The sequence below is a fragment of the Protobothrops mucrosquamatus genome, unplaced genomic scaffold, assembly GCF_001527695.2.
Source record: "Protobothrops mucrosquamatus isolate PMUCROS unplaced genomic scaffold, P.Mucros_1.0 scaffold6222, whole genome shotgun sequence".
NCBI lineage: Eukaryota > Metazoa > Chordata > Lepidosauria > Squamata > Viperidae > Protobothrops > Protobothrops mucrosquamatus.
In genome coordinates, this window is record NW_015392053.1 from 730 (window position 1) to 11,861 (window position 11,132).

The 11,132-nt window shown below is 39.0% G+C and overlaps 1 protein-coding gene across 1 annotated transcript in view; it reads right to left on the minus strand.

The window, feature by feature from the left end:
* Positions 1-2,647: 2,647 nt before the first annotated feature.
* LOC107300139 (cholecystokinin receptor type A-like) overlaps positions 2,648-11,132 on the minus strand; it is a gene marked incomplete at its 5' end in the record, with an annotated part of 19,091 nt that continues 10,606 nt past the window's right edge. Inside the window, one exon of the mRNA XM_015829479.1 lies at positions 2,648-2,910. Within this exon, the coding sequence (XP_015684965.1) occupies positions 2,648-2,910 (263 nt within the window). The remainder of the gene's footprint in view (positions 2,911-11,132) is intronic.

Consider the following 11,132-nt stretch of genomic DNA (forward strand, 5'->3'; position numbering starts at 1 on the left):
GTCTGCTTCTTTGCTATAATTATCTCTGTTTTTTCTAAAGCAGATCAGCAGAGCAGTTTTTGGAAAGTTTATTATTACGGGGCTATTTCTGATTTGAAATATGAAATTATTGTAGAGCGTACAAAGGCATAATTTAAACATAATTGTTTTGCTTTCCAGGGCTGTCATGATTAACAATCAGGATATCATCTGAAGGAGGTATATTACAGAAAACATCTCCCACTTGAGCTTCAGTTACAATTACAGCTGATTAATCTGGCATCTTTGGCTAGCTCGCCAGTTCCAAATACTAAATAATATGGTCTCAAACAAATAAACCCACTTTTGACTAATGTTCATGCCACAGGTTTGATTTAAAATCACCCAAAATCCAAAACAGGGTAGATGATAATTTGAGTTGTTATTGCAGGAACTGCTGAAGAAATATGGGTCTATCTGTTTTATTTATTTATTTGTTGAAGATTTCAGTCAATAGGCCTGTAAACTTTGCTGCAAATCTGGAACCATGCCGGTGACCGTGACGGCAAAACAGCCGTGCTATTTATCTGAAAGGAAGGCTAGTGCACCCAATAATTTGTCTAAGCGGCTGTCTAATTTGACAAGGAATATGATAATGAATGCAGGTGTGTGTGTGTGTGTGTGTGTGTGAGAGAGAGAGAGAGAGAGACAGAGAGAGACAGAGAGAGACAGAGAGAGAGAGAGAGTGAATATACCTCACACATGTATCCATCCATTCAAATCTCCTTTTCTTAAAAGAATTTGCTTAAATTCACGATGATTTAAGTCCTTTACACCATCTTTCTCTCTGCAAAGCTTGCAGATAGTCATACAATTATCTGCTATGAGTGAAATGTACCCATAACTCAAGAAACTCTCCTTCCCTGAGACTTATATAAAATCGTAGGGTTAGAAGGGACCTTGGAGGTCTTCTAGTCCAACCCCCTACCCAGGACAGGGATCCTCGTACCACCCCAGACAAAGGGTTATCCAATCTTTTCTTGAAAACTTCCAGTGGTGAAGCACGCATAATTCTGAGAGGCAAGTCTTTCCATTGATTAGTTGTTCTCACTGACAGGAAATCCCTCCTTAGTTCCAGGTTGCATCTTCCGGTTATGAGCTTCCACCCATTGCATCTTGTCCTGCCCTCAGGTGCTTTGGAGAATAAGTCAATCTCCTTTTCTCTTTGACAGCCCTTCAGGTATTGGAAGACAATGATCATGTCATTTCTAAGTCTTCTATTTATTAGGCTAAGCACACCTACCGATAGTTCCCTTAGCCCAGGGGTAGGCAACCTTGGCTCTTTTATGACTCATGGACTTCAACTCCCAGAATTCCTGAGCCAGCTTGGCTGGCTCAGGATTTCTGGGAGTTGAAGTCCACGAATCATAAAAGAGGCAAGGTTGTCTACCCCTGCCTTAGCCATTCATTGTAAGATTTAGCCTCTAGAGTCTAGACTCTTTATCATCTTTTTTGCTCTTCTCTGTACTTTTCTAAGATCTCAGCATCTTTTTTTTGCACCATGATGACCAAAACTGGACGTAGTATCCCGATTGTGCTTTCCCTGCTTGCCTCAATTGGAGGTCCTTAGGCAGTGGTGGGATTCAAATACTTGAACAACCGGTTCTCTTATTGGATGCAGGCCTGGGCCTCCGAGGCCTGGAACGGACTTCCAGAAGCGGTATCCATGCACTTCCAGCAGGCCATTCTGGGTCTGGGAGGCCTCCTCCAAGCCTCTGAGGCCTAGAACGGACTTCCAGAAGTGGCATCCACGCACTTCTGGTGGGCTGTTCTAGGCTGGGGAGGCCTCCTCCAGGCGTCCGAGGCCTAGAATGGACTTCCAGAAGCAATGTGCATTCAGCCGGTTCTCTGAACTCAGTAAAATTTAGCTACCAGTTCTGCTGAACTGGTGCGAATCAGCTGAATCCCACCACTGTCCTTAGGCCCTTGTAACAGAACCCCAATTGTTGTGTCTTCTCCCAAACACTCCTGGGGGATCCCTTTCTATAACTTCCCCCATCCTCTTTTGCAGACAAAAATCCTCTGCACTTTTATACAGGAGGAAAAGATGGGGAAAAATAAAACCTGAGATAGAAGACAAAAGAAGAAAGTTTTAAAAGTTCTCTGTCCTTTATAAAAAAAATCCACTTGAGAGAAAAGAGAAAACATATTTCTGATTAACTGCTCAGAATTTTTATTTCCTGGACAATGTGGGTGTCCAGCTTGACCACTTTAGGTTTGATTGATCAACGCTTTAGTATCTGAAACTTTGGGGGAATTGAATGTCTCCCCATTTCTTAGGAGGCAACCACATCTGGATAATGATCTTGGGGAAGATAGTTGGGTTGACATATGAGAAGAATGTGTCCATTGTCCATAGTGGGTGGAGAACATGATATAAATGCAGAAAGTGCCAGAACTATAGAAGAATGAAAAAGTCTCAGTTGATTACTACATAAGTGCAACTTATTGTGCTATAATTATACAGTTAACGTTGTAATCGAGACATCAATCATTAGTGCAATTAGCTGCAATGGTACTATTATACTTATTTTGGTTCCACTGAAATCACAAATCATTGAGCTTTCCATAATTTGATAAAGACAAATGCCTTCAAAAATAAAATAAAATAAGGACCTATGGTCCATTCTTACCAGGACTGCTCGATCATTGTGCTTGGCCAATTAATACGACACTTGGACGTGGTGCTGTTAGGAAGCGCTGAAGGCATCAGGGTGCTGTAAATCGGGTATGGCGTCATGATGACAAAAGACAGACACCATGTGGCTGCAATTACCTTCAAGGCATGGGTTTTGGTCTGCCAGACCCGAGACTGCAGGGGTTTGCATATGGCACTATATCTCTCAAGAGAGATTGCCACTAGGCTAAAAGTTGATACGCTCACTGAGACACCTAGGTGAGTAGGAAAGCAGAAATAGAAGAAGAAAATTAATGGCTTCATTTTTGCAATCTTAAAACCAAGACAGAAGAAGGCAATGCAGCAGTTGATGTGTCTAGTTTACAGGGGTAGGCAACGTTGGCTCTTTTAAGACTCGTGGACTTCAACTCCCAGAATTCCTGAGCCAGCATGGCTCAGCTTGGAAACCTCTCCCTTTCCCCTCAGCATGGTTGGCTCAGGAATTCTGGGAGTTGAAGTCCACGAGTCATAAAAGAGCCAAGGTTGCCTACCTCTGTCCTAAGTCCTCCTGTTCTAAGCGATGAGCCTCCTTGGCCAGGGGTAGGCAGCCTCGGCTCTTTTATGACTCGTGGACTTCAACTCCCAGAATTCCTGGGCCAGCATGGCTCAGCTTGGAAACCTCTCCCTTTCCCCTCAGCATGGCTGGCTCAGGAATTCTGGGAGTTGAAGTCCACGAGTCATAAAAGAGCCCAGGTTGCCTACCCCTGGTCTATACTGTAGCCTATGCTGTAGTCCTGGTTTTCCTAGTACCTTCTCATCCAAATATTAACCAGGATGGACCTTGTTTAACCTGACAGCCTTCTCAAAGTTGGTTTGTTGATACCTCCTGAGACAAATAAAAAGTAGGTTGTTCAAGATTTTACATATTTTTTTAAAAAAAATCCATGTAATTGTGGTGTCACAAACTCTTTGCCTTTCCATCACTGCCTGGACAATGATTAATTTTTATTCTATAAAATATGGGTCTGTCTGCTAATATAGGAGAAATGTTGACTCCGCGTGTGTTGATTATGTGTTGGAGCTATAGAATGCTACACAAGTTTTACATTTTGAGATTTAGTAACAAACCGTAGTTGTGGAAAACTGCCTTGTAATCATAGGAATTTAGGGGAGAAGAACTCAAGACTTTGATGATTCCCCTTCAGAGAGAAACATTAAGAAATATCTTCTATTTGCTTTTTCTATACCTGTAAAACCTATGGAAACCAAATTATATCCCCCATCAATCTTTCCATTTTGGAGAAGTTTGACAGTCTATTCAGTAAGTTTGGTACTTTTTAAGTAGCACAAAAAAGTGAAGGAACCCATTAGATTATTCAGAAGCAAACTTTCATCATGGAAAATTTGGATGCTAAATGGATCACCTGAAAATTAATTTCATGGACTGTGATCAACAGCAACTGAACCATTAATCTATTTTAAGAACAGAAGCCTCATTCATTTTTTCATTTTTTAACAACTTCACAGCCCTTTTCCTACAAAAACATTTCTCTCCAAGGAAAAGCAATCACGCTTATTCATATAACATGATGGCTAAAGCATTAAATTTTTATTTGGGCACAACTAGTTATAGAGGTGAAGGAGATCAGAGGTGAATAGATGTTAGCTTACAATTCTGGAGGTTTTTAGGACACAAAGAGAATTGGAAATTGTAATTGCCAACGAAAAAGCCTTCCCCAAATAATTAATTTCAGCTGACCCATTGTGTGAGATTCGGTAGTTTCATAAACAGGTTGAAAAGGAAATTAGGAAATCGTATCTAAAATTAGGCATTTTTCCAAAGAAAGCTGGCTTCTCATACAATTGTAGGAAAGGCAACCTATTTGGTGGAGGAATTTGACAGAAGAGGCAAAGCCTGGGTGTGGAGTCAAGAGAGGAATTAGCCTGGAGTCATTACGTTCCCATAAGCAATCCGAGTTAATTCTATTAACTCTTATCTGGCTCTAATTTTATGCTGATCTGTTAGTTGACTAGGGTCTTGTGTATAGGCTTGAGCAATAAATCATCTTAACTGGAACTTAACATAGTGTCCTGATTCTTCACAAGAAAGAACTGAAACAGAGGTGGGAAACTTGGTGTATTGGATTATCACTTCCATCAGTGTTTAAAAAATTGGCACTGCACGGCACACAGTTCAGAAGTAGTGATGGATAGGTTGGATTCGATGTCCAATTTACAACAGTATGCAATTTCTTTCCCCCCTCTCCAATCAAGTAATTTTTTTTAACCACTCAGTGAAAATAAGATTGAAACAAAATCTCAATAAGGCAATATAACTTCCTTTGGATCCAAGCTCTGCTTCGAAGCAATGCTTCTCTGGAGATTTGGGGAAAGCAGAAAATGAATTTTCATCAGGTCTTTCAGAGTAAGGCTATTTGGCAGATAATGCCAAATTAACATTTCCAGAATTTGTGGAAAGTAATTCAAAAGTCAAAGAAAGCTGTAATGTCTTTTTCTGGAAGTAAAAGATTAATGCAAAAACAGTTCCAGCAAATCTCTTCCCTGAAACAAATAAGCAAAGAACAGGAAAAAAAACTATTTGTGGAGGTGATTGATATGTATTCTTACATAATTACTGTACATTCTTACATTTTTACAATTCTTTCAATAATTGCAATTCTTACATTCCCTACATGACAGGAAAGATTCTTACAGAAACACAGATTAAGAAAGAAGGCTCCAAGTTAAACAGGAAACTAAGACTAAATTAAACTAAACCAGACTGTATATTTTACTATTGCCTCAGTCAAATTCATAGATCACTTAGACGTTTTAACTTGTTTCATATTTCATGATGTGGAATTATTTTTTTTTCAAGTAATATCATCTCAAAGGAATGAACAGAATAATGTATGCTTTACTTAAACGCCCCAAATCAGTCAGAAAGATGTCAGTTGGATAATATTGGCCAGATTAATTTAGGGCTGCAGTTATGAGTCGTAGACAATGATAGTTAGGTTTGCCCTTGTTAAGAGGTTGTATAGACAGATTAAAAATCTGAGGAAAAATAGAAGACCTGCTTCTTCAATCAAGATTTTGAATTCAGCATCATAATTCATTTTCCATGTAATCTACTACTTTGAATATATGATTATGGGAAGATAATGTGCTGCAAGGACCACTACTAAGCCATTGGGAGATTATGACTGATTATGATTATGACTGATTATGGTCCTCTGTGACTGATAGGTTAGAGTAGGGGTGTCAAACTGCCGGCCCGCGGGCCGGATGCGTCATGCCAAAACCACACCCAATGGGAAAAAAGTCGTGATATGTCGCAACATGTCGCATGATGTTGCGAGTTAGACACCCCTGGGTTAGAGAGAGCTATGGTTTCAAGTCTATTAAGACTCATCTGTCTGTTTTCAGGAACTATCTATCATTTGATGAGTAGCATATTGAACAAAGAAATCAGTTCAGTTCCTTGAGATCTGTCAGGTGCAAAAGATGAGGTCCACGTGTGAAGGTCCAGTTAAACTGATTTATTGCTACTCATGCCTATGCAGAGGGATCTTCTCAACTAATGGTTGGCACCTGGTAGGAGTTTAGATAAGGGTCAGCAGCACTCAAAGGGGTTAGGACTTTGTGGCAACATAGGGATTCTAGGCTGACCCTTCTTTTCACTCTGCCCCTAGGCTCTGACACTCTTTTTCCTACAATATCAGAAGAATTGACCTTTAAGCTTAACCAAGCTGAATTTTTGAGATCTTTAAACATATTCGTTTTGTCCCAAACAATAGGGGAAATTTGATTTCCCCACCTTTCTCTTGGGAAAGTCTCTCCCCAACTAATTTATGGGGCTGAGATCTTTGGACTGAAAGATGTGGAACTAAACTAAATCTTTAGTGGATTACTGAAGTGCTAGGGATGTAGGATTGTTATATGACAAGGATGGTTAACTTTTTGGAAGAAAGGAGTACCATGGACCGGATCATACTCTGAAAAGTAGTAACAGCCGTGACAAAAGCTAAATTTGCTTTAATTAAAATTAACTAAATGCAGTTAATAGGATTACTGCCCATATATTTTATATTTTTTTCTTTTTACACAATATTGGTTACACAATGTTCAGAAGCCCGTTGATTGTAGCTGCCTATGCTGAATTGGAACAAGGAAAGGATAAACCAAGAAAAATAGGCTAATAGATAGATAGATAGATAGATAGATAGATAGATAGATAGATAGATAGATAGAGATAGAGATAGAGATAGAGATAGAGATAGAGATAGAGATAGAGATAGAGATAGAGATAGAGATAGAGATAGAGATAGAGATAGATAGATACAAAGATACATAGATATAGGTGTATAGATACAGATGTATAGAGATAGATAGATATAGATAGATAGATATAGATATATGGATAGATAATAGATTTAGAAAGATGTGTGTTTGTGTGTGTGTGTGTGTGTGTGAGAGAGAGAGAGAGAGAGAGAGAGAACGGCAAACCACAAATGTGTTACTAAAGTTTCTGATCATCTGCTTCATTAAAGATGACATTCCTGATTTACAATGTAGAAAATAACACTCTTTCATAAGAATGCTCTAGAAAAGTTCATAAAGGACCTTCCACGTCCAATGAACTTTTCCTCCTTTTTTAATAAGAAAAAAAGTGCATCATGAAATGCATAATTGGATAGGTCCTTGGTCCAGAATACCATAAGGTCTTCTGCTTGTGCAGGGGGTTGGACTAGACCGGGGGTAGGCAACCGTAGCTCTTTTATGACTCGTGGATTTCAACTCCCAGAATTCCTGAGCCAGCATGGCTCAGCTTGGAAACCTCTCCCTTTCCCCTCAGCATGGCTGGCTCAGGAATTCTGGGAGTTGAAGTCATAAAAGAGCCAAGGTTGCCTACCCCTGGACTAGAAGGACTCCAAGGTCCCTTCCAACTCTGTTATTCTGTTATTCATCATGCAGATGATGTGTGGAGTTGACATGACGATAAGCGTGATATCCCTTTCGCTGCCTGCCGATGCCTGTAACAGGGTGCCCAGTTGCCCTTTGTCACTTTCTGAGGCATTTTTGCAAAATTCTGTATCTAGCAGATCATTAGCACTCCTTTTAAAGAAGGAATCTTGCAGAGATGATTCATTAGGATCGTTCCAGGTTCATAACCAGCAATTGCCCCTGAAAGGACTCTGTGATAGACTGATATATTTCAGAACCTTTTTTTTAAAAAAAACCCAAACACTTCCTTCTCTTTGAGGTTAAGACAACATCTCTGTATAATACCACAATTTTTGTCTATGCAGGGATCTCCTGAAATGAGTTATCTAGCAAATTAATCAGCAGAAGGAGAGTGATGTTTATTCAAAAGCTTCATAAAATTAGACAGCCACAACCAAATCAAATATTACACAATCCAGATGCCCAGTTTCCAATGACAGGTGCCTAAAACATATTGACATTAGCCTTTTTTCTTATAGGCAAATGTGTGAGGAAAGTTTATAAAAATCCGTCCTAATTTATGTTTTGATTAACAAGAAAAATTTGGTTTATGACATTTACTGTCATAAGAGATACCATTTTGTCTTTCCAACATCATTAATTAAAGAAAACCAGTATTGTTTAGCAAGTGTAATTTTCCATGTGGATGTACCACATTTTGAAGACATAAAATTTAAATAACAGCCAAAGCGTTGAGGCAGAGAACGAGTCATTTGTGACTATAACCCTTACAAATTGTATGTCTTCTCCTATATTATAAATTCCCAAAAGTTTTGTTGCTGTGGTAAATGTCATATCGATATATTTCCTCAAAATGCGTTTATGATGGCAATCACCGAGGGAAAAAAAAATCTTTTCTTCTTTTGAGGGTTTTATATCTGCAATTACCTCTAAGTTGTTGACTGTCGTTTTTATTCCCTACTGATTCATTTATTGTGTCATCAAAAGTGTTTCCTTTTTTTTCCCTGAAAACGGACTTTGCCTTTGGGGTTTTTAATTACACTTTTTCAGGAACGTTTATTACATTTTTTCAGGAACGTTTTTACTGTAATTTCAGCTACAACGTTTTTCCGGAAAGCTATTTCACCTATATTTTTTTTCTTACGTTGAGGAAACATCTACTTTTTATAGCAGGGGTCTTCCAAGTTGGCCCTTTTATGACTTGTGGACTTCAACTCCCAGAATTCCCCAGCCAGGCACGCTGGCTAAGGAATTCTGGGAGTTGAAGTCCACAAGTCATAAAAAAGGGCCAAGTTTGAAGACCCCTGCTTTATAGTAAGCTCAGACAGCGACTCTTTAGACATCCTAAATGTTTTATGTTGATGCTGATGCACAATAAAAAGAAGAAAAAAATATGTAATTCTTCAGTCTTTATACTAGGAATGCCACAGTCAGCTTTATATTGTAGGCAGGCAGTGCTGGACTTACAATAGTTGATTTAGTGACGTTTGAAGTTATAGTATGGCACTGAAAAAAGTGAATTATGACCGTTTTTTACACTTGCAACTCTTTCAGCATCCCCATAGTTATGGGATCAAAATTCAGATGGTTGGCAATTGACTCGTACTTATGACGGTTGCAGTGTCCTGGGGTCATGTGATCACCTTTTGATCGCTGAAACTTATGACAAGCAAAGTCAATGGGGAAGCAAGATTGACTTAACAACCAGGTTACTAACTGCAGGGATTCACTTAACCAGGTTGTAAAATGGGGCAAATACTCCCTTAGCAACTGTCTCCCTTAGCAAGGGACGTTTTGGGCTAAATTATGATCGTTAAGTCGAGGACTGTCTGTCTAACGTTAGCTCAGGAGAATACTTTTTTCCCCATTCCGTTTCCTGATGTTGAACAGTGTGTAGAACAGTGTGTAGATGTTAATTGTGGTGCTCTTTCTTATTTTGAATTCCACGGCTCAGCAACTGGATAAATGTGTTTTTTTTATAAAAGCAAGTAGGGCTGCATTTCGAAAGAAAATCAGTGTTCCTTCCTTGTTTAAGATAAATTTATTTTCCCACTTCCAGTTGGGAGAGGTTAAAAATTAAACAGGAACCTTAACAAGTGGACTATAACTACACAGACCTACCGTTAAATATCTGTTAAATACAGGTAGTCCTTGACTCACAACAGTTCATTTAGGGACCGTTCAAAGTTACAACGGCGCTGAAAAATGTGACTTGTGACCGTTTTTCACACTTACAACCTTTGTAGCATCCCCAGGGTCACGTGACCAAAATTCAAATGCTTGGCAACTGATTCGTACTTATGACCCAAGGTCACGTGATCGCCTTTTGCGACCTTTTGACAAGCAAAGTCAATGGGGAAGCCAGATTCACTTAACAACTGGGTTACTAACTTATCAACTGCGGTGATTCCTTTAACAACGGTGGCTAGGCAGGTTGTAAAATGGGGCAAAACCCACTTAACAAATGTCTCATTTAACAGAAATGGGCTCCATTGTGGTCGTAAGAAGGCAGCTACCAGGATCTGCAGAAGCCTTAAAATATAAGGTTGTTATTTATATTACTCTGTTGTCTTTTAATCTTATGTCCCAATCACGGGAAATTAAAATATCTTCAAGTCTATTACAACCGTTGCAATCCTATAAACATAAATCCGGTAGTAGTAGTAGTAGTAGTAGTAGTAGTAGTAGTAGTAGTAGTAGTAGTGATAGTAGTAGTTTGGCCATGTTATTTGTGAGAATTCATTGGAGAAGGCAATGATGCTAGGGATGGTTATTGAAGCAAGAAGAATTATTACACTAATAAGAAAATTGCACCTTGTTTTTCCTTCACTTCCAGGCTCCTTGTAGTCTCTGCTTGACCATTATTAGAAAACTAGGTTAGTGGGATACACCAAATTTTAAAGGAAGCCTCACAAAGCTTTTTGCCTTGGTGTGAAAGTTGGGCTAGCATATGGCCTGTTAAACCGAGATACACTAGAATTTCTAGAATCTAGGCTAAAATCTAGCTAGGAAACAGATATTTTAGGATTTTTTAACTATCATTTTAAAAAAAAAAACCTCACTCCATTCCCACCACTTTTTGAGAAGCTTGCCTGTGAATTTTTCTCCTCCCGTCAGCTGGTAGATTCATAATCAAGCCTGTATTATAAAGATTATAAGCGTATTATAAAAACTCTCCATACGTAAATTATTAGATATACCAAGGACAGCCAGAGTAATTAACAGAGAGGTGTTAAATCGTATAAAACCAGACACATCACTGGAAGCTAAAATCTTAAGACTATGTCTCATTTACTTTACTGTGTTGCCAAAAAAGACAACACAGTGCTAGGCTGCATTAACAGAGGGATAGAATCAAGATCACGTGAAGTGTTAATACCACTTTACAATGCCTTGGTAAGGCCACACTTGGAATACTGCATCCAATTTTGGTCACCACGATGTAAAAAAGATGTTGAGACTCTAGAAAGAGTACAGAGAAGAGCAACAAAGATGATCAGGGGACTGGAGGCTAAAACATATAAGGAAC